Source organism: Cephus cinctus, unplaced genomic scaffold (assembly GCF_000341935.2).
Source record: "Cephus cinctus unplaced genomic scaffold, Ccin1 Ccin1_scaffold0970, whole genome shotgun sequence".
NCBI lineage: Eukaryota > Metazoa > Arthropoda > Insecta > Hymenoptera > Cephidae > Cephus > Cephus cinctus.
This window is the reverse complement of record NW_014333527.1, coordinates 341,027-364,107: the sequence shown is the minus strand read 5'-3', so window position 1 is coordinate 364,107 and position 23,081 is coordinate 341,027. Positions and strand designations below refer to the sequence as shown.

Below are 23,081 nucleotides of genomic sequence, written 5' to 3'. Positions count from 1 at the left end.
GGGGCAAGGGGGCTGGGGCTGGGGGGTGGTGTGCTAGTAACTGGGGAATCCCCCTCACACTCTCGTATCCTCCCGCGTGGGATAATATTATCGCTGGTGCCGAGGGTATTTCGAGTAGGGAGGGTTTGCGTTCCTGTACGGTGGGTGGCACGTGTATATATATATATATACAGTTGCCAGGAGAGCCGCAGATAGTGAAACATCCCCTTTAAGAAGGGTAGTGGCCCTCTCGACGCAAATACCGGGGCTCATTCAGTCGGCGCGTCGGGACGCGGCGCACCGCGATGGAAACTTGAGATTCAACGTGGATATAGTGTATACGTATATATGTACAGGGGGACTTGGGCAGCTATAGGGCCACTTTGAGTTTTCGAGTTCACAAAGCCGCCACGACCCCCGGCGTTTCTGGGATAGTGCGGAACAGTCTCGTGTAACACTGCATGTGTTTACGTGGGTATTGGCAAGCACGATTCCTTCTAGATTCTTCGTCGAGGATCGTTAGGTAACAGGGATGGGCCCGGGGTGTGCCGCGAAAGGGAATACACCCGGGACCACTGCATTAGTCAAAACGGACTGGAGGCGTGGGTGGGTTTTCACGTGAATCCACGAAAAGAGGATTTCGCTAAGAAAGAAAAATGTCCTGGTTCGTTCTAAGGACATTCCCTGGGGAAAGGATGGCGTTTTTGGAGCACGTACTATATATTTATGTATCCACTCAAACGCGTGTTACGTATGTCTGTGTATGTATATATATAAAATAAATCTAACCTGGTTTCCGGTACGCGTTCATGTACCATTTCGGCCTGTCTGTAAATACAGCATTATCCACTATCCATTCCATGCATTGAGGTATGTTTATATATAGTATTCATACGTACTGCAAGTGACGTTAGTGACGGCTGTAGGAGTCTATCGACGAACTCCATTTATTAATTAAAAGTCCGACTTCACCGTCGGAACTTGGAATCGCGGGCTCGACGTGTAATCCACGAACCGCGGAATTCCATCGCGAAGTTTCCATTGAAATATTCAGTCATTAGGACTAATGGATCGATCCGGTCGCTCGATATACGTGTACCAACCCATTTCTCGATCGAACCAAAGCCATATCCATTCCGACTCCACTTGAAAAGCCTAGATTGATATTAATAGCGAGAGTCTCGAGTAGGGATTGGTGTGAACAAGTGCCGATTGCCGAAAACACCTGACGTGAATTAATTAACTTGCAGGTTGACGACGTGTCCCAATTTGCAGCAGTATATAAATATATATATATATATATATATTTGTATATAGGACCTATCCCCTAGGAAGTTCATAGCATCAACTCCTCTTCCTTTGACAGGATAACGGGAGTTCCCCTATATATACGAGTGTTACGTAATTACTCCTAAAAGCCATATACATATATACATATATACATATATATATATCTCAAGAAAGCCAGGCTTATCTGACTCTCTATTTATACGTAAAACTCACAAGGGTAACGGACACCCGTCTACCACCCCCTGTACATCCCCACGGCATCCCCCAAGTATCTCACTAATCCGCGCTCCCGTTTCGTTAAGGAAAGGATCCTGGGAAATCCTTACCGTTTTCAAGACTCCGTACAGCCACGGTCTACGTATACATGATATCTACCAACCAAGACCCGGGCGTTCGAGTACACAGGCTTCGTTAGGGATTTGAATGGCCTCCATTCTCTCGTACCCTCGATATAGTCGCCCTTGCGCATCTCGCGAGAAATCCGTTGCCTGGCAACTGATCAGCAGACTTGTACACTAGCCTGCTAGGAATTCGATTTTTGTCCTGGCACCCTTACGACGTGGCCAAGCCTCTCGCGCGTTTTTTAAATATTTTTTTTTGACCTTTCACCCCCTTCGACCTATCGTATCTGCAAATACAAAACTCCTGGATTTACTTTCGGTCCAGCAGTGTGTCATGGCGATTTTTGAAATACGCGAAACCGTCATACGTGAGTATACAATAGCCCACACGATATATCCCGTTCGTGCTCACACGTGCTGGAATCCCTGGGATTCCTGAACGAGTAACGAGAGCACCGTTTGCCCCGGAGGCTTTTAACGGCTTCGCTATAATCCGTACGGGATGCTTAACGTTATTCGCGTAATAGTACGTACGATAGCAGACGTCGCCGCTCGCTGAAGAATTCGTGAGCTGCCGGCTATGGCAAGGGGAAGACGAAAATTGGATAAAGGGATAGGAGGGAGGGAAGAAAAATAAATGTATAAAAATTCTCCCATTAGTTCGGAGCCTTAGTCATACCTGCACGCAAGGTCTCTGAATCATAGACGTTTTATTGCGATGCAGGTATACAGCCGTCATGGCCGGTTCGCGATCTTTTGCCAGACGTCAGCTGATACGAGGAAAGTCTGTCAAGGCTCTGCAGTCAAAGAATATTTTTTTTCGCGGAGGACGAAAAAGCCAGGATTACACGTTCTTATTAGGATTTAAATGATTCCGAGATTATCGTCTAAGCGATGAATTGCTCGTTAAGTATTTTCAACGAAAAATTGAATTCTCGGAAGAATCGACGGCTTTTAACTTTTATTCTTATTTCTTTGTCGCTTCTTCCTTTTACTCGGCCTTCTTCCTCGTCCTCTCCGCGGAGTAACTGTACTGACCCCCTGTCCGCTGGACTAGTCAGTCGAGTCTATTGTGTTTCGTTGGAAGTAATGGAGAGATATGAAAAAGAGGGTAAAAACGAGTGTCTCGATGTAACAAAGAGAGATAGAGACATACGATGGCGCGAAGTGGCATTATAACATGGGACAGGGGAAAAAAGTTTGGAATTTTTTAATTTGCCATACCTCCCGCGAGTGCGAGAGAGACGGTGTTATTGGCAGTCACGTGAGTACGAGAGAGACAGAGATACACGTAACTCGAAATCGTGGGTCAGACCCTTTCCCAAATTACACGTCCTGTCAAAGCATCTTTTAATCAATTGGATTCGCAAGTCCATCTCTCTCTCTCTCTCTCTCTCTCTCTCTCTCTCTCCTCTCTCTCTCCTTCTCTAAAAATCTTAAAGATCACGTAAATCGACTCTTGTGGGTCCATTGTCAATTAACTAAATGAACATTGTAAAACTTGGTAATATTTTCGATCGTGTGTTCCTGTCAAAGGATACTCTCCTCAAAACAATGGCACGACAGCTGTCAAACTTGACTTAATTTTACGTCACCTTTATCCGTACGATCAGCATTCCGAATGAATCTGTCGTTTCTGTTGCACCGATCCAAAAAGGAAGCTAATTGCACTGGCTGCGATAGAAAGCGAGCTGCGGCCACGGTGCAGCGATTCGAAAGCAGCGACAGACTGCTCCACTATCTGCTACGTCTTAAAGGTATCCTTCACACCTGAGAATAGATCGTGTCTGGCGATTTTACTTGAACGTTAAAGCTACGGGAGGGATAAAGGCCCACGTAGCTCGCGAACGAAGTTACAAGAATAGTTCGACTTTCGTTTCTCGCGCGGAGTCGAAGACAAGGAAAAAAAAGAAAAAAGTAGAAGGAAAGGGAGTAGCACGTGCGTCGCGACGCCTCTATTTCTATAACTCCACGAAAACGAAATGGTTAACGCTCGGTGGGAGTCCTTAACCGCATTTGGATTCAAACGAGACCAATTCCCTTTGGTCTGAGTCGACAAAAAAAAAAACAGTGTATTCCCTCCAGCACAAGTATCGATTCCACAGCGTATCTTTTATCACAACATACTGATAAGAGACACTGTACCTGAATCTTCTGAAAATACCAGTATATACATACACAGTGTGGTACTTGTAGAAAAAAAAAAAAAAAAAAAAATTAACAAGACACATGAAAGTGTTTCGGAGAAAGAAGCTGTGTGAAGGACCAAGCGGGGCGCTGGAATGAGGGTTGCCATGGTGACCATCAAAGGCGCCGATCAGACACGTTAAGATGGGGTTCCCCCTTTATTGTCAAGTCTGTTATACGGAGGTCACCAGCCAATGGGAAGATCGCGACTACCAAGAGAGAGTAAATGTCGTGGGGAGAAGATACTATTTTGTTTCAGATTAAAATCGTATATAGAGTTCCTTCAGGAGAAGCTGTCGTTATCCTGGACCAAATCTGACACCGCTATACGTTCCTTCCGCCATATCGCGCATCCCCCTCGCAATTCCTAATAGGACCGGTGCCATTTCGCCAAGTGGCATCGTGTTGGGTAACTTTTTCGGCCGGAGGTGCTCGCCCGGGAAATTCAATTACAACTTGGCCCTGAGACGTCTAAGGGGTATTTCGATTAAATTCGGAAAAAGTTCTGATGGATGCGAGATGGGAGCAAGGATCTCTTCCTGAGAGATTTCATTAAGGGAGTGAATATTCACTACTGATGAGAGCATCGGAACATCCGTTTGTGTCGGTGGAGACGAATGTAAATATTGAGAAAAAAAAAAAAGTAAAAGAAATCTCACAGATAAGAGATAAGACTTGCATACGACATAGGGGAGGGCTAGTAACGACGTCGTCACATTTGCCAAAGGAATTGAATCTGTCCCACCAGTCTAACTGGCAGCGTGCTGGTCGTCCGAGTGGAAGGAAGTTCACGGGTGGAGAACGAGCGTCGGGACGCCGGGGCGTCGTGTCAGCTGAGCGCCGGCCGATAACTTTTGTCCCGCAAGAAAGTTTTATGCTGGGTTTATACGGGTTGGCCCAGTTGTGAGACGAGGAGAAAGAGGTCCGAGGGGCGGGGGGGGGGAATGTTGAAATATAAGGGTTGCCAGTAGAGAATAGGGTTGTCGGCAGAGCGAAGGTGGCTGCTGCCGGGGGATGTTTTCTGAAAGTGCTGGTGGTTGAATGGGTTTAGGCGATGGCGCGGGTGTGCGGGCACCTAGGCACCTAAGAAAGCTTTATTCGCGTATTTCCTCCAGCAGCCCCTTCGAGGATCCAACCCCTTTTCGTCAGGATCTCGGCGTCCGGGCCTGAATTATTAATCTAAGACTTGTGCGGCCGAGTGTAGTAGGCCTCGGAACATCGCGCTAAGGGGTGGTCGACTGGGAAGCAGGGGGGGGGTGTGATATTGATTTTGTCAGCCCTTTGCCCTACATACCGGACTCCCACCCTCTGCTTCGCACCTCTCTCTTACTCCCACACCCTGCTCCTCTCCACCCTTTCGTATTCCTCTTTCACTCTCCCTCTTCTTCCTTTCTTCTTTCGCCCAGCCATTTCTCTCGTAGACATTATGAATCCACAAACCACCCCCCTCGCTCGCCCTCTCTACAGCATTATCTTCCGGAGTCTTCTGTCCTCGCGTCCCGTCCACAATAGTTCTCCTCCACCGTCGCGCTTGCTATTCTCATCTACCCTATTTTCCAGCTACAACCCACGTCCAGCGACAGCCGTATCCTCGTCCCTTGTAAAGTTCGCGCGTGTCTTCTTACCGCAACTCCATAATCTTGTGGGTGACATCTTTTTATATCTATAGACATACCGTGCAGTATATTTTTTCCCCCCTATATTCCTGCACCGATACGGAAATTTTGCGGATCGTTACCTATTCTCTCAGGTCACCCTTACGTGACGCTAACAACCCGGGATGTCCTACCCTTGCGCGAATAAATTGTGCTTACGACAACGAGGGCTGGATTTTCGAACATATTTTACTGGGATAACAACGGCTGATGCAGTCAGTCACAGGTATAAGTAATGTCAGGGTTAATAAGTCCTATGTGAAAAATACTAAAGTCTACCCCGTGTCTCAGATATTCCAACATACATAGAGGATACATGAACAGAACCAAGAATTTAGTCTAGTCCAATATCTTTCGTAAGACACGAGAGAATTCTTTTCTTCAGAGTTAATTTTGTATTCTAAACCCGACCGTTGCCCGTTCTCATGAAAATACGTTGGGGTCACGCCATTTCAGCGAACCGACTGGATTGCGTGTTCGGTCCGCACGAATATACGGGACAGCGGACACGGGGGGTTGTTACCATATGGAACCAGACTGCCGTCCGAGTTTAGTTAATCTTGTTACACGGTATCGTTTCGCCGTTTGTAATCGGATGCATGAATTTCATTCTCCGGTACGGGGTATACAGACTTTGTTGTAGGACACTGTATACGTGGGCGGAGATCTATCAAGAGACACACGATGCGAATCTGTACCCTATAAAAATGCATTGGCGAATACTCGTTGATTATCAGTTAACGATTAACTAAAAGAAATGGAGCCAGGATGACTTGAGAAAAAGATAAGGTAGGAAACTGTAACAAAAATTTTTTGGTTACATCTTTTACACAAATATAATTCTATACGACGACACGCGCTTCCGTTTTAGAATGAAGCGCAGTGACGTCATTGAACCAAGTGCATCAGAGGGAGTGCAGTAAGAACACGCTGTAGAAAATCCGATGTGAAAACCCTAAATTTTGTTCACGCCTTTCTGAACTCATCCCACTCTCTACTCCGTCCTTTCGCTTCTACGTAATAATCTCACCAAATTTTTCTCCAGCTCCCAAACCAGTAAGGTACAAGGCCCAGGTCCCTGCTTTAGCTCCAGCATCCCAGGGTCGACTCTCAACTAAATACGTTGCTCTATTTTTAATTTCCACTACTCCGTCGGACCGTCGTCCCGCCTCCACGTAGGTAGCTACCCCAAGGCCCTTATGCTCGTCCCAGCATCCTCAGCAGCCTCCGCAAATAATTTCGAGCCAAGATAAAATTTCAACGTCCGACCATAGACCCAATATCACCCATTCGACGAACTACACGCGTCTACGCGTCACGTAATAAATCCAGTAAGAAAAAAAAAAAAGTCACATAAGTTATCAAGAATTCCACGAGAATCTTTCACGATAAGAGATGTATATATAATACGCGCAATGGCCCTGTAACCTTTCTCACTGTATACATGACCTAATTTCCTGTTGACCCCACGACTTCCTCATTAACAAATATATAACACACTGAACCTCAAGATGATTCAGGGTGAACCATATCATTTGGAAAATCGTACGCGTCATTCTTAGTTTTGGAGTGTTCGCGTGAACGGGCGGCATCATGCATGCAGGGTCGCCGGCATACCCGATGCACACGTCAGGGCCAATGACCCCCATATAGTGACATAACGCATTCATCCAGCCATGCAGAGAGAAACACACGGGCGCCGGCGCACGCACTGTCCGGATGTACATGCGTCCAAGTTTCCCTATACTTTTCCCATTTCCCTTATCTGCCATTACAAGGTACACTTTACAAAGCAATATTACCACACACGTGGTAGATACCATCCCACATGCCAGTAGGAAAATATCCCTTATCAACGTAACATCCAACTACGGCTGACCCTCGAAAATACGCAAAGTCCAACCCAACGATATACTGATATCTAGGATTACGGTGTGTATAACTGAACATACTGTATGCGAAGGAACGCGTGTCAAATACACTTTATGAAAAATCCACGTGGTCGCTTACAGAAGCACGTGGCAGGAATTCCATAATGGACCCGATACTGGAGCCAGCGTCACATAGTAACAGTAGGAAATCTCGATCATCCCCTTTAAATGCGGTTTCCAATGGTCGCTGGTCGTCGCTGCAATGAAAATGTCTATCCCGACAGGTCGTACGATTCTGCCCGAAGGGATCGCGACGATATTCAAGCTCGTGCGACAATAAAATTATGACCGGCACGTGACACGGAACAGATCTTCTTGGAAATATCTCAAAGGAGAGACTCGCAGCCTCCGACTCCATGCAAGTCGATAAATCCTCTTTCCTATACACATATGTATCTTGACTCCGTATGTGCGCACATGTCTGCGACTGTTTTTATCTCCGTGCAAGACAAGGTCGACTAACTGTATACCAGCGCGTGGTGCAAGTCAGTGTGTATATTTCCAAGTCCCACGTTCCCTGATAAAACCCTCCATTGGCGAGTTCTCTCAAGGCTTGATACGCATAGTCGTCTTGGATGCTGGGGTACTGAATCTTCCGAATCTATTCTCAGCCAAGTCAAAGCGATATGAAAGATGCTGAAGATTTTAATAAAATTATATATAACTCAGACTGTCCCCCCCTCTCCCCCACCGTTTTTGGGCCAACTTGCAGTTGCTTTTTAAGGTCATGCATGCAAGAGCGAATACAAAGTGATGTCATCATGATCATTACTACAAGGTCACTCGTCATTGAACTCAAAAACATGAGTTACGAGAATAGCTGGAAGTCTATGGTCATAAACGAGAGTACCAGTTCCTCGTTTCGAGGTCTCTTAGAGTCTTGGACGACGGATGCATTCTCAAGTATGCACATCCTGTTTTGTTAATACGTTTCCAAGTCAGGAGCAACGTTAAAACTCGTACCTATTGAATTCCGAGACTTTTGCTCGGATTCGATCAATACGTATCGTATTCGTGTTATAAATGTCTTCTATGCGAAGGAACAAAAAAATCAAAGTCTGAGGCTTTGATCAGATATGTAGAAATCTATTGTCAATATTTGCACAACTCCCATGCAATACGTATATATCGTACAAGTTGACGAAGACCAATCACTGGATAGATTGTATGACAAACATAGGAGGGTTTCGACGTATGTGAATAAATTCTTAACTGTATGAATTAGATCGAGGTCTTGACCTCGAACTTGTACAATTGTCGGTTTCTAGCTTTGAACGTTATGTGCTGAGCTATGTGCATAAGAATGAAGCCCTTGCCCGATATCGATATGACATTCGTATATTAGTGTGTACAAGGGTAAATTTTTAATTTTCGAAAAATTTCCGGATTCTTCAGGTGATTAAGGTTCCAGCTTTCGTGGAAGAACAGTGCTACCTACTTTCCCTGAGCAAACCAGTGAACAGGCTGGATACGAGTCAGTCAGCACGTAGGACAGATTCTACGGTCTCTATGCTGGAGAAACGTGTCCTGCGATGCAGGATGAATCGTTCCAATTGCATCTGCATCGAGCGTCGCATCCTGGTTGGATTTGCCGAGAGAAAGTATTGCGTTGAAGGAATTCGATTTAATATCAGCGGGATAGACAGTGTGCACCCCGATGCTCCTGACGTTTTCTAGAATCTTCCCCGATAAGTTTTATTCTCATATACGTATACACGCGAGTGACTTCACGATAAAGGAAATAGAGCAAAGAAGTCGCCAAGAGAAGTTAAATGATCAGCGATATGATATCGTTATCTTCAGGTCATACAGTATTCGGCACGCGGGCTGATAAAGTGGCGGTACTCGTTAAGCCTTGAGCTGCACGTTAACGAGGCGTCTCAAGATGTCATAAAGGAGTGTCTGAGTTACATTAGGATGCCGCATATTGCATCTAAATTGTCATCTCTGTCGGAAAGCTCCATGCAAAGTCATGAGGCTGGATCGGGTCCCTTTCGTTTAATCGGGACTCGTTCCTCGGCTTTTGCTCTTTGAATTTGCCAAGGCGTGAACATGGCTCTTTGGCACGTACCAAGGACTCGGTCGATGTTCATCCTGGAGCTCCTCCTCTTCGTCGTCAACGGTATCGAAGCGAACGAAGGACTAGGGTATAGGAGGATGAAAGGGTCTGGTCTAAGATGAAGAGGAAGAACAAGAGAAGAGAAAAGAAGCAGAGGAAGAAGAAGGATTCATGGTGTTTGGCTGTTTGTAGAATCTGGGTGAGTGACCTGGGGCCCTGCCAGTTGCCCGCCTGGTCTGCGAGGAACCTGTTCTCTCCCTGATCTCCCTCTCTTCTCTCTCTCTATCATGCCGCCCTCCCACCCTCTCTCTCTCTCTCTCTCTCTCTCTCTCTCTCTCTCCTCCCTCTCAACATGCACGTGCTTCTCTCACGATTCGGATTCTCAGTCTCTATCGCTCCTTCGCCTGTGCTCTCTCGGAGCGGCAACCTCGACTGAAACCGTGCAAGGCGAGCCAAAGCAGCCGGCTTTTCACGGCATTGTCTCGTACGTAGTTGATACAGAAAAACAGGAAGCCTCGAACAGAGAAAAATTACCCAGTTCGAGCGAAGAAAAGTCTGGGTTGAAAATTCAATCGACCTGAGCGTTGTAGCCCAAAGGCTCCAGGGGCTTGGGTGTTTCGTCACCCTGGTATTTCCAATAAAGAATTTTCGTCAGTTCCTCAACCTAATTACGGAACATTATCCTATAAAGGAGCCAGTTAGCCAGGCAACCAACCAACCGAAAAAAAACAAAAAAACGAATTGCAGACCAGCAACCGAGTAACACGAGGTGCTACGTTAACACCCAAACAGACTGTAAGGAACGGTTCATGGCGGCACACTGTGCTGCGATTGTGCAAGGTATTACGCTTTCTACGTGGGCTTAGAATCTGGGTCGGGCACGGAGTTATTGTTTACAGTGGGCGAAGGGGCTTACACGCTGAGTCTCGAGACAGGGGAAGGAGTCGCTGGATTAATTCTACGGAATTTTTGGATAACGTGAAGACAAAGGCAGACCAAGGATGGCCAATGTCTATTCGATTGGACTTATAGCTAGATCTGTATTTATTTACCATAGAGAGACCATGATGATCATGATGTATGGTCAGATCAGTATGATCAGGTTGACAAGCCCGAAATAACAGTGCTAATAAAACTTGAAATTCTAGTATTATGTATAGAAACTTGTCACCTACAAAGAATTCCATGGATCTATAATATACACGTTATATTTGAATTCAGAAAATATATAGCTACGCTCCGTTTCCAGTGACGACTGTTTTGGTCGCAGTAGCTGCTCTCGTGCTGTTCTACGCTTATTGTGTAAGACACGACTACGTAGTAAAGGCTGTAGTAAACATTGCTGGTCTGCCGGGAGGTTCTCGTAGGCTCTCGTTCTACGTCGTCAGACTAGGCTATGCCCACGCAGCCAGATAGGGGTATTTAAATAAGCAACGGCCCCACGACGCGCGTGGTACGTCTAGGCTAGGTTTACGCGAAATAGAATTCAGGGAGTCCGGAGTGATGGATATTTAAAGGAGCAAGAAAAAAAGAAGCATACGCAAGACGAATATTTAGTATTATTTTGTTTCCCGATCTACTTGATGGAATTCCAGACGTTAGGTTAGAAAAGCCAAGGAACGAACTAGGGGAATCCCCGGTCCCTCGATTTCCCGATAAATTTCCTCCGTTCCGTTTGGAACTCGAATCGAATCGGAACGGCTTCTCGATATTCTCGTGAGCTTGCACGCCACGTTCGTTCTAGGGCAATAATCAAGATTTCGCATATCGAGACCAGACTGAACTTTGCCATCAAAGCGGATCCATTGCACTTCGCTCGCGATATTAGGCCACATCGGTAATGAAAAGGCATGATCGTCAATCACGTTTCTCGCGGAACCAATGGACCTGGCCTTTTTATCTCTGGTGATTAGAAATTCATAACGAGGGATGATCCCTTACGCAAACTTGACCCCTCGAAGTAATACCTGGGTATACCAAGAGAAAGAAAAGCCCATGGGAACAAACAGAGAGAAGGCTCAGTGAAGGATTTCACGTGTAATTTCGAAAAATTCCGTATTTCCCCTTGTCTCGAGGATGACGTAGCTTCTCTTCCTCGAGTTGGCAACAACCGCGAGGAGGTGGCTGTAAGAGAAGAGGAGGGGAGGGAAGCCTCGCGTGTTTGAGGAAGTAATTTCAGTGAAACGCAAGGCCCTCGTTGTAACCAGCACTTTGGGCCCGCCTTGGCGCAGCAGATAATGACACATTTTTTTTCGTCGAAAGGGGCGGTTCTATAGTCCCGGGGCCCTGTACTTCCGAGAAGACGGTTACCTACTCCACCATACGTTACGATACGATAGCACGGGACTCGACTTGCGGGAATTCAAAACGAAGGAATAAGATATGACGCGGACATTGGTTTTCGTAAGTAAAACAGAAGTGCCCGGTTTTGTTTCACTGGAAGGTGGCGTAAGTAGGGCTTGGAGAGTCGGAGCGGGTCGACGACCGAGAGACAAGTGTTCGAAGTCGGCGCACTTGCCGGACCCACCTCTAAGGCCCAAAATCGAGAACGGGATCCCTTGATGAAATTCGATCGGACTCGCGCTGCGCGGACATGTTCGTTGCCGTACGTCGTATTCGTAGGAGCGAACAAAACACACTAGTAGGAGCGGAAACGAGGAAAGTGAGAATATAGGGTAAAGAAAGAAGTTACTAGAAAAAAAAAAAAAAAAAAAAAAATTAAAAACTAGGGAATATCCGGTGGAAGTGTTACGACAGTCACGAACTCTACGGAATCTTAGGACTTTCCTTCGGATTCCACGTAGCAAATGGAGCAGCAATTACGAAGGACTCCGACACGTATTGCGAAACGTGACCTTTAATGCTGATACGAAAAACCGATTGATCCCCGTGCATGATCGCCGTATGAATCAGGCATAGGCCCGACAAGAGTTTCGTACGTAAGTTCTTTGGTTTTAGAGATATGTATTACTGACTAAGCGAGTGATGGGTAGTTTCCATGAATTAGCATACGGCCCATTCTTTCTTTATTTTTCGTAATCGTATATGCACGCGATGCCGACAGACAACGGGCAAATTGAAATGCACTTATACCTTATCGGTATAAGTATGTGGATTTGCTAAAATTACCAATGAAGAACGAGCGACTGTCGCTCCTCGATCTTGACATCCTTAAAAATTGGACTTGCCCGAAATGCAGCCTTCTCCTCGTACCAAGACCTTAAATGGTTTTCGTGGCGAACCACACGGGCGACATAACGGTCTTCCGGTATACGGCAGGTGCGCTAGTAAATTCCGACGACGATCTTTTCCCGCGTCACGAATACTCCTTCGAGAATCGCGGACTCCTCTTTCTCTCTGGCAGTCAGTTCCTTGCGTTTACCCTGTTGCTACGGTATTCATCGAAATGATGACGGGTCGGCAGAGTCGCCGTCATGGAAAATCGGCAGCCATGGATCCTGTCCGATTTCTCCATGATTGCCTTAGGTACCGGGTAACGTCGTAATAATAAGCTACGTATATGCTTTTACCTGCTCTGTCATCGGAACCATATGGATTTAGTAGGGACTAGAAAATTATTTCCGTCGATTAAAAATATCTCGAGTTTGTCAAACCAGAGTCAATGGTATGTGTAAACTCATTCGAATACTTGTTATTTGAGACAGAAAAGTCACGCGGTATGTTTGACGTGTACATTCGGGTGAATAAGTGCTTTTGCATCGTAAGAAAATATGTGAATTTCGTCAAGTCTTTTTAGATAATGAGTTTCTATTGATTTGGAATTCTTGAATTAAATGGAACCGATCCATGTATGTATGTATGATCGATATACGATGTTAACGATTTATTTTCATTATTGACAATTTTACCTAAATACGTAGACAAACTACGGGTATTGTTAATCCTTGCGATACGGCGTAAGGGATGAAAAAAATTCAGGTATAATAAGAAGCACTGTAATTACATTCACAAATAATGTTTACCGTTTTTGAGATAAGATATCCGACATATTTCTTCGAAGTGCACGGTACCGCAAATGGAAAGTGTCTTCTACCTTCGTGGAATATATCCGCAAGCGTAAATATAAGACAATGAGACGTACGGGTATACTAGTCAATATACAGGGTGTTCGTTATGAAACGCACTGTAGCAACACCGTTGCATTCCTTGTCAAATTCTACTGAATACGTGTATTTTCATTTTTTATTTCATATATCAAAATTTCGAGATAATCAAGGTTGAAGTTGCAGTAATGCGACCAATCAGAACGCGTTTAAACGGAGTGTAGATGACGTCGCGAGCCAGCCCGCAAGGCCTGCTTACACTAGGCCAATAACACTAAGAGTATCATCGTAGTGTCCCTGTTTATCTGCATGTAATTGAGTAAGATACAATCGCTTGCTGTAACGTCAGTGAACTTCAGAATGTACCCTTTATTTCTTATAATGTCTATTGCTTTAATCTGACAAGATAGTTCTACCAACGTATAACATTTCGAGTGGTCCTGAAAAGGACCGATTTTAATATACGCATGACCCAGCTTGAATATCGACATGCTAATCTGCAACAATTACATACATTTTCTATGATAACAGTAGTAAGTCTACTGCGGTTGAATAACTTGTTTACAACTTACAACCTATTTCGCTTCACATTTCGGAGACAGTCAGTTCGATTTATGTTGTTCCGACTGCAAGACCGCATTATGCGTATTGCGTGTCAGCCCAATGTAATGGCAGCCAAACACAAGCAGCGCAAGAATCTGTAATTAGGTATCCTAATAGGCGACATCCTGATAAAAATGTTACGTACTCTACAATATTTAGTGTTTCAGAATAACCATTATCATAGAAAATGTATCTAATTGTTGCAGATTAGCATTTCGAGATCCAAGCCCGGTCATGCGTATATCAAAATCGGTCCTTTTCAGGACAACTGAAAATGTAATACGTTGGTAGAACTATCTTGTCAAATTAAAGGAATAGACATTATAAGGAATACAGGGTACTTTCCGAAATTCAGTAACGTTACAGCGAGCGATTGTATCTCACTCAATTAATGCAGATAAACAGGGACCAATTGTGTTATTGGTTAGTGTAAGCAGACCTTACGGGCTGACTCGCGACGTCATCTACACTCCGTTTAAACGCGTTCTGATTGGTCGCATTACAGCAACTTCAACCTTGACTATCTCGAAATTTTTATATATGAAATAAAAAATGAAAATACACGTATGCCTTAGAATTTAACAAGGAATGCAACGGTGTTACTACAGTGCGTTTCATAACGAACACCCTGTATATTAAACTAACGACTTTAAATATGCCCTTACCGTTTACCGTTTCAACGATATACCGCAGTTACAGTTACATGTTTTGTATTTCTGGAATTTTGATTTTCGCTATGATTTTCGTCGTGTCCGTCATCGGAATTCACAATTAACGATTGTTTCGGTCGATCGATACGATCAACCGTTAGATTCGAAAAGGGTCAAAACATTCAGCGTTTACGGGCAGCCTCTTTACACAATCAGTGTGGGCGTCGGGTTGCAATGGAAATAATAAAAAAAAGAGAGCAGCTTGATTTTTGTGGTAAACATTCGTACACGTTCTCTGCCTCGCGTCGTCATGTGTAATTGGCAAATATCGCTGGCCGGGAATGTAATACGCGCGATATAACCAGCAGTACTTGCGTCCTCGAAAACTGAAATAGTTATGACCCGCAATGCGATAAAAAAAAGTCCACGAGTCGTCTAGGTAAGATAGGTTAGGTAGATTGGTATGTAGGTAGGTAGGTAGCTAGGTAGGTATACCTTGACGTAGGACAGCAAAATGCGTCTAATTTTACGTAATAGACAGAGAGAAAACGTGTATTTTTTATTCAGAAAATAAAAATCTTTTTGCACCTATTTTCAACGTGTACGATAACTCAGCGCGATACGAAATATTCTCGTGGTTGGTATTCGAAATGGAATTAAGGAGCAACAGACGGTCATATCTTATCTTCTGTGGAAATCTGGCGCACGATGCTCGGCAGAAAAAGGGCTCGGTGTCTTTTTCGTTAGCTGGGATATTTTTAAATGGCGATGCGCGCACAGGCGTGGCCGTTGGTTTCACGTGTCCCACTGTGAGAAAATTCTTCGCGATTCAATATATATATATATATGAGAAAAATTAAGTTTGCATCGGAATAACCTACGTTCATTATTATGATAAGTCAAAGTTATTATAAGTTGATGTTAAACATAGGTAAGATTGACCCAAAGTCGTTCATTGTAAATATTAATAACAGAGGCGAAATGTCGATAAAGATTTCCTGTAAGTCCCCTAGCAAGAATGAGTAAGAATAAATATCGACGGGCCAGGATGGATATCAAGAATATAATTTTGATATCCAATCAGTAAGATTGATAAGACCAAGAGACAAGCGTCCAGTGTGTCCAATAATTTCGAGATAATACTCGCGGATGTAAACGGCAAATAAACGTAAAGCAGCCTTAAGCCTAACGTAGCTACGCGTTTGTCATTCCAGACCCATGCATTATAATTTGTTCATCCCTTACCTGAAGATCATGGCTGGAATTATCCCTGTGACTGGCAGCACGAATCACCCCTGAACGCCACCCCCACTCACTGACCTTATTCACCTTCAACTTGGCAAAACCACTCACTGAGAGGAACCTCTTTCCCACGATCTCCTCGCGAAACTTGTACGCCATATTATGGCGAATCGCGTACTAGCCGATCGCACCAGCCCGCCAGGACTACTAGAGAGCAGTCCTATCTCTATGACTACAAAGTAACAAGATCTTGTATTCGTAGGAAAACAGCAAACTGATCCAAAGGGGTCACCACAGGAGTACACTAGATACAACACACTTTCGATTCACTAGGTCGTAGACGACGCGACAACGCCGAACAACAAGACGACGAAGACTAAACAGAGTACTGAAGGGGACCGCGACGGCGACGAGGAACCCGATGACGATAACGACGTGCACGATGACTCTGGAGAGGTGGTCGCGATCGTAGCGATGTTTGTAGCGTAGGACAACAGCGTTACCCTGACACCACGAGCCATGATATTCCTTCGTGCACAATCGAGTGTCAAATTTTTTTTCCCTTCGCGTCGCGAATGGTCACTGTTTTGTTTATGCTCTTCTGTTTCCAGGCTTCACTCGCTTGTACGTTTCTGTACTCTATGACTTGAAATTTTCTCGGATTTTCCCGACAGTGCCCGGGCCAACTACGCCACTTTACTTTTCAGGGGTTACTGCCGGCCACGTCGGGGGTACTCGGCGGTAACGGGAGCGCGGAGTACTTCGAACGGTACCAGTGTAATCGTGAGAGTGACACACACATGACCGGCCAGTGATATCGCGTAGCGCGCACTGCGGGCGGACGGCAGGGAGGCCCGGCTCCGTCCCGCGGCCCGTGAGCCGGCCTCACGCCATCCCCCACCCCACACCCCACAGTCGACGGGGGTGGGGTGATGAGGGCCGAAGAGCCGATACTAGTACGGCCTCGGGAGGGAGAGGCCTCTACTCCCTCTCCGACATTCGCCGCGCACACATCTACTCTCCATACAACAGCTCCGTCGCAACTGGCACGGCTACAGCACGGGCTCACACATGCTCCCTTTATGCTTGAGGTACTCGCTCCTTACGTGAAACTCTTGATTTTTTTTCTTCGGTATACGTCGCTTCTTTATGTCACGAATCTGACTCACATTTCTAGAAATATTCTATGCGTCGGATAAGGGCGAAAAAGCTTTCTATATATTCTTTCTTTGTATCTTTGGGAAACCTTGTGGGAATAAATTCTTGTTGATTTAGGATTTATGTACACAAGTGGATTTGGATGTTTCGTTTACTGGATATTCAGAAAAATATTTGAGGTTGGATGTGGGTGATGGTACGAGCTGCGGTGTTGCGTGTTGGATATTGCACAGAGATACGTTTCTTTGTGTTATTAAAAAAATTGTCAGTGATGCAGGAGAATGTAATCGGAAAAGATGTGAGGGAGAAATTTTGAGAATTATCATGACTTTGTAAAAGCTTGTCGTCAACCCAAATGATTGTTTTTTTTTTCCAGAAAATTCTTTTGGTATGACTTTTATAAGGAATGAAAGTAATCTTTTTGTTGCTAGTTGCCATATCCTCTATGCGTTGTTTCTGTTTGTGGAGACGTGTCGGAAAATAATCTGAAATCGGTTGTTCTGATACCTGGATCTTCGAAGAAAAAAAACAGGGTTTATATATCGTAAATATTCTCCCCTACCCCTGATTCCCTTCTGGCGCAAAAGATCCCCACCAAAGACGGCCCTGGGATCACGTGACGAAAACACGGTGTGACGTCAGGCGCAGCAGCAGCCAGCTGCCAGTCCAACATGGCTGACGTGTGAGCAGCGGTGCTACGTTCGGCCGTCCGCTTTATCCGCTAGTTTTTGCCGATTGTGCCAATCCTGTTTTGTGTTGCGACCCGCTAATATGATATCTTCGATCGTCTCGCGACTGGTCATGTGAGTATATAAAGTTTTCGTAGTCACAATTCCTTGTAAAAAGTCTTTGTCGTATCATCTGCGCGGCCCTCGCCATCGTGACAGGGTTGCGAAAATATATTTGCCAATCTTATCTCGTCGACCCGTTTTGCACCGTCTCAAAGGATTCGTCATCTCGACCTCACCATCGCACCTTCCACTGATCTATTGAGCCAAAAATGGCGTCTAGGCAGTGTCCTCGTCCTAAAAACTCAGTGCTCTCCGAATCGAAAAACTCATCGATACGTAATTTCGGGGTGAGTTTTCAGTGGCCAAGTGAAGTTGTAGAATTCATATCCGCTCAACCCCAGTGACAATTATAGATGTAAATCAATTTCTTTCCACGTACATAGAAAATGCTTCATGTTTAAAGGAAAGTCGAAGCCAGGGAAAATAATCAATAATACAAACTAAAATTACTCGGCGTCACCAACAGACAGAAATATTAACGTTAACGGTATTTCATGACTAGGATATTCGCAATGACATTCTAACAACCTTTTAACAAGTTACTCAAGTGAAGAAGATGTGCCATGGAAATTGCTATTAGTGCCGATTGCCGTTTGGAAAGCAAAAAATCGTCGCGACACACGACCTGAGACAAGACAAGAATAACCGTCGTTTATTTATTCAAATCTCAGTGTCGTAGCGAGTGGGGGGGTTCGTTAGGTCGTCAATTTGGTTTAAATCCACTTCTCAAGAAATAAATATTTTTCTGCGTGCTTATACGGAGCTCTTAAACAAAGGTGTCGTCAAGAGACACGCGCAACGTCCGATTACGTACAGGTGAAAGTGCAACTTCTACGTGAATCATTAGCGCGTATCGCGATTGTTCCTGTTTAATGGACTGGCTTACCTAACCTAGCATAACCTAACCTAACGCAACCTCAAAAGTGAGATTCCATAAGAACGTTACGAAATTTTTTCAATATGCAATGCATACCGAGTCTCGTTATAGATTAAAAATAGATCTGCCTAATATCGTGACCAAAGTGACTCTGCTAAATTCGTCAATATCTATCGAATTGTATTAGCAACATGGCCGCCGTTGTTTCCTTTTTTTGTTTGTCACTCAGATACGACATATCCCTCGACTGCGTATTACTTCACGTGTTCCTCTAATCTCTCCAACATATGACGGTTGCACGGTGGTGGGCAACGTGAGGCGAGTCCTACGCTGTGTTGTCTAAAAATAGTGTCGGTCGCGAGCTGCTCGAGGATACTTGAGGCGCGTTTAAAACAGAGACACGACAAGGGCGAGAGGGCAGCGTTGTCCACGGTACAAAGAAAGGACTGGCTTTTAAAGCGTTCAAATAACGGAGCGTCCCTGGCCTCGCCAGCTGATCGGGGCCCGTTACGTCACAAAGGAAGCGGGTTGCTGCACTCTTTGTGCGTCTCGACGCTTCTTGTTGGGCTACGCACACGTGCACGTGCGCACGCAGTAGCTCTGTCCTTCGCTTGGTCACTTGCTCGCGCAGTCACTCTTTATTTCACACAAGTTGAAACTTGCTGCGCTCCGAACGAGCCAGCCTTGGCGTCCGTGACTCATTTCGCGCACTTGACAATAAATTGGAACGATCGCGGTGATCGAGGAAAATATTTTTCTTTTCCTTTCGTTAAATAACCATCGAAATCGTGAGAGGAACAGTCATTCGCACCAGAACGAGTTTATCTTAATGAAAATAAGATTTGGGTCCTGCCGTCTTGGGGAAGACATCTTCAAGGATGTCTGAAGGTTTCTCGTTCGTTAAATAAAAAAATAAAGGGAATTCGTGGTACATGGTTCGTTAAAAGTGCGACGAGGTCGTCGTTACGAAAGGCGTCCTTCGTACTGTGCCCAAGCCGCTTTTGGATTTTAGTGTTGATACCGTATATGTTAAGAAAATGATGTTGATTACCGCATTTTAATTCTTCACGGTTGATTAAGAGTCTTATGCGTACAGTTTCGTCTGGATTCTGAGGAGTGGACGTAAGAGAAGGGATCTTATCTCGTTGAGCAATGGTCTTGCCGGAGACCTTGGTTGGCCTAGCCCATTTTTGGGTCCTGGTGTCGTAACTGGTTGCCAGGCTAATGGAACGTCATGATACTTACCGTACTAGAATCTTCAAACTAGCTTCACGCTTGTATTGCTTCCTGGTACACAGTAGAGAAGCTGCGCCTGCTGATGCTTTCTAGGTCGCCACTTTCTACCCGAATTCGACCTGAACTCGACCTCATCCCATCCCAGCTTTTACTCCATATTGGCCGACTCCCATACGTCCACAACTTTTCTCTCGTGTTACGAACTGCCTAAAGTGTCGCTCGACTGCGCACTCGATGGACACTCCTTCATTCTTTCACTAATTCCGTATATCTAAATTAAAAGTGAGCTTGTCTGAGACAATAAATAAAAATACCTAATGGTCTCTAATAAAAGTAAAAAAAATAAAAAAAATCAAATCAACACCTACTTTCCTTTTCAATATTCACTCCTTCAAAGAATTCTTCATTCGTGCCATCTTATTTTCATCCGACCCCTCTTCAAGTCCTCGGGAACAAAGGATCACATCCAATGGAGAGGCCATACGTGCTCCGAAAACAATCATCCACATTTGATTGGTATGATCGATGAGATTCTAGCTTTTATCCCTCAACTTTTTTCTTGTTGGCCCTCCTTGCGAATAATGGTCCATTCGCTATTAAGGATGGCGCACAGTTCCCTCCTTGCACGACGTTGGGTCCTCTAAGTGCGGAGCGTGTATTGTTCTCAGAGATGGTGTCTCGGCCGAGGAAGGGTCTGTCCAAGATTCTCGTGCCACCCGCAGGAAACGAGGGCGGAAGGAAACTCAGTGTCTAGAAAGAGGACATCAAGAGGTAGCGAGGGGGAGAAAAGACGGAGATAGAAGAGGAGCAAGAGATGGTTTCAGTAGCCGAGTAACGTTGCTGGTCGTTGGATCGATGCCGAGGCTGGCAACAGGAAGGCAGTTCCGTGCTCTACGAGCAAGGACGTCTAACCAACCCTCTTTATACCTCTGGCGCCACCCTTGTATCCCTCTCGGTCTCCCGGGTACGCGGGCACCCTGTTAAGGGTGGCATGAACTCCGTTCTAACTCCCGACGAATCGATATTTCTCACACCCTCACGCGAGATTGCATTAACCTCTTGTTGCCTCGTTGCTCGTTGCTCGCTCTGCCCCTCTAGATATACCACCAGCCCCCTCCTTCCTAGTACGCTCTACGGGGTATGCTTATTTTTTGTACCCTCTCTACTTTCTTTTTTTTCATCTCTCATCCCTCATCCCACGTAATCCCTCCCGCTTCGCCTCTTCGGGTATTTGCATAAATGTCGTTGACTCCCCCATTCTCTTTCCCTGGGGCTCTTTCAAACCGCAGTGAAAAGCTCCAGCGGAACAGCCTGGAAATAGGGTATCGCCGAAGCTACTGGCTGTATGGCTGCGCACCCGTGGAAACTCGACGTGCACGTAACAGCATAGGCAAGACTACCCTATTACGTAAAGACACTTTGGTACCGATTGGATCGAGCCAGGAGAAATTTTCTCTTACAACAATACTTGGTAATGGTATTTAATTGAAACTTTTTCCGGTTACTTAGTGCATTTTTTCACTCATTTATTAAAATCGATACAACCAGGCCCCCCGCGACTTTGGAAATTATGCGAATCGCGTTTGGATCGTGCTAATGGCGGGCACTTACGATCCTCGAGCTCGTGACGTCACTGAGAATTTATTATTTATTAGAATAATTAAGAACGCCGCTCACTAATTAAGATGCGGGTCGCGGTTGGGAGTTGAATATTTTTTTCCTTTCTTTTTGTTTATACTTCCTTCCTTCTCTCTTCGCCGTCTTACTTTCCCTTTTATACCCCGCTGACCGTTCCCAGGTTTTCCGCTTTTCTCGCACTCATTAAATTTTCCCAAAGCTTCTAACCGGCCAGTTCCCTTCGGTCGCGCGTATCGCTCGCTGCGTACTGCGCTGCACGATTTCTTTCTCGTGACTGTCATTACTTCATCATTGCAATGGATCATTGACACCGCGTTTGAATTTCTTGTCAGTGACTGGTTACTCCACGGCTGACTAAGGAGTCTTGACTGTTGACAAGTTGCCGATGATAAATCACCCGAGAACAGACAATCACCGTGACAATAGATCATTTCGCAATTAATGGTTGAACTTTGCACTTTGCAACGATAACTCCCCTTCCCTCCCCCCTCCCCCCCCCTCCTCTCAATACCAATCCAGAGTCTTGTCATTCTTCTCGTCGTAACTCACCGCCAGTATTTTCTCGCTCGGTTTCCCCACGTCTTTCAAATATTTCTTTCTCGCACACGTTACGCCCACCGACCACTGTCTCAGGTAGTCCGCGTTATTACGTCGCGTCGTGCGTTTTGATTTACACGCCTCTTTCCTCGCCACCCTATATAATTACTTCGTTCTCGTCGTATGACAAGAACACGGGGAGGCTCGCTAGACCTCGTGTTGCCACGTCTCAAGATGCGAGGGGAGTTGTAAAAATTAACGTCATCAGGGCGCGAGCAACGATGACCTCTGATGTCGGGTCGCGACCCTTTCACTCCTTTGCTGGTATATTCATAGACATGATTTTCTTTTATTTCTCACGAAGTAACGCTCTTGACCAGTACACATTTTTTCATAAAAAATATCTATACGGAGGTAGAAGAATCTCATGGAGCTAATTAACCAGGCGCGTCGTAGAGGAAATTTTGATTTTGAAATTTTATCGGGATCGTTAAGACCGATCTTTTCGCACCGGGAAACCGTCCAGCTGATTCAGCATGAAAATCCTTAGTTCCACCGCGTGGGTGGTTTTCGCTATTCATCCACGTCTGGGACTCCTCCGCGTTCACGAGTCTTTTATAGCGTGGATTTCCCAACATTTCACGCCGAGAGGAACAAGGCGCGTGGTCGTCCTCGTCTTCGTGCCTTCTGGTTTACGTGGCGTCGCCGACCCGAAGGAGTACGTGGAACTCGGCGATGCCGAACAAAGAGAGTGCGTTGCTCCAGCCACACCTCCGGGACTCGGGCTACTGGGAGACAAAGATTTTGCGCAAGGAAGAAAAAGGGGCAGAGCACAGGGGGGGG

At 45.4% G+C, this 23,081-nt stretch overlaps 2 protein-coding genes across 6 annotated transcripts in view; one reads left to right on the top strand and one right to left on the bottom strand.

The window, feature by feature from the left end:
- LOC107271420 (probable JmjC domain-containing histone demethylation protein 2C) overlaps positions 1 to 17,497 on the bottom strand; it is a 44,537-nt gene extending 27,040 nt beyond the window's left edge. The window contains exon 1 of one of the 3 annotated variants that reach the window (XM_025088667.1): positions 16,005 to 17,497. In XM_025088667.1, coding sequence (XP_024944435.1) covers positions 16,005 to 16,160 — 156 coding nt within the window. In that variant the 5' untranslated portion in view covers positions 16,161 to 17,497. The remainder of the gene's footprint in view (positions 1 to 16,004) is intronic. The other 2 variants (XM_015747405.2, XM_025088669.1) reach the window with 2 other exon arrangements.
- Positions 17,498 to 17,752: 255 nt separating this feature from the next.
- LOC107271421 overlaps positions 17,753 to 23,081 on the top strand; it is a 21,077-nt gene continuing 15,748 nt past the window's right edge. Inside the window, exon 1 of one of the 3 annotated variants that reach the window (XR_003060873.1) lies at positions 17,753 to 17,962. The gene's annotated coding sequence lies outside the window, so the exon portion shown is untranslated. The remainder of the gene's footprint in view (positions 17,963 to 23,081) is intronic. The other 2 variants (XR_003060869.1, XR_003060871.1) reach the window with 2 other exon arrangements.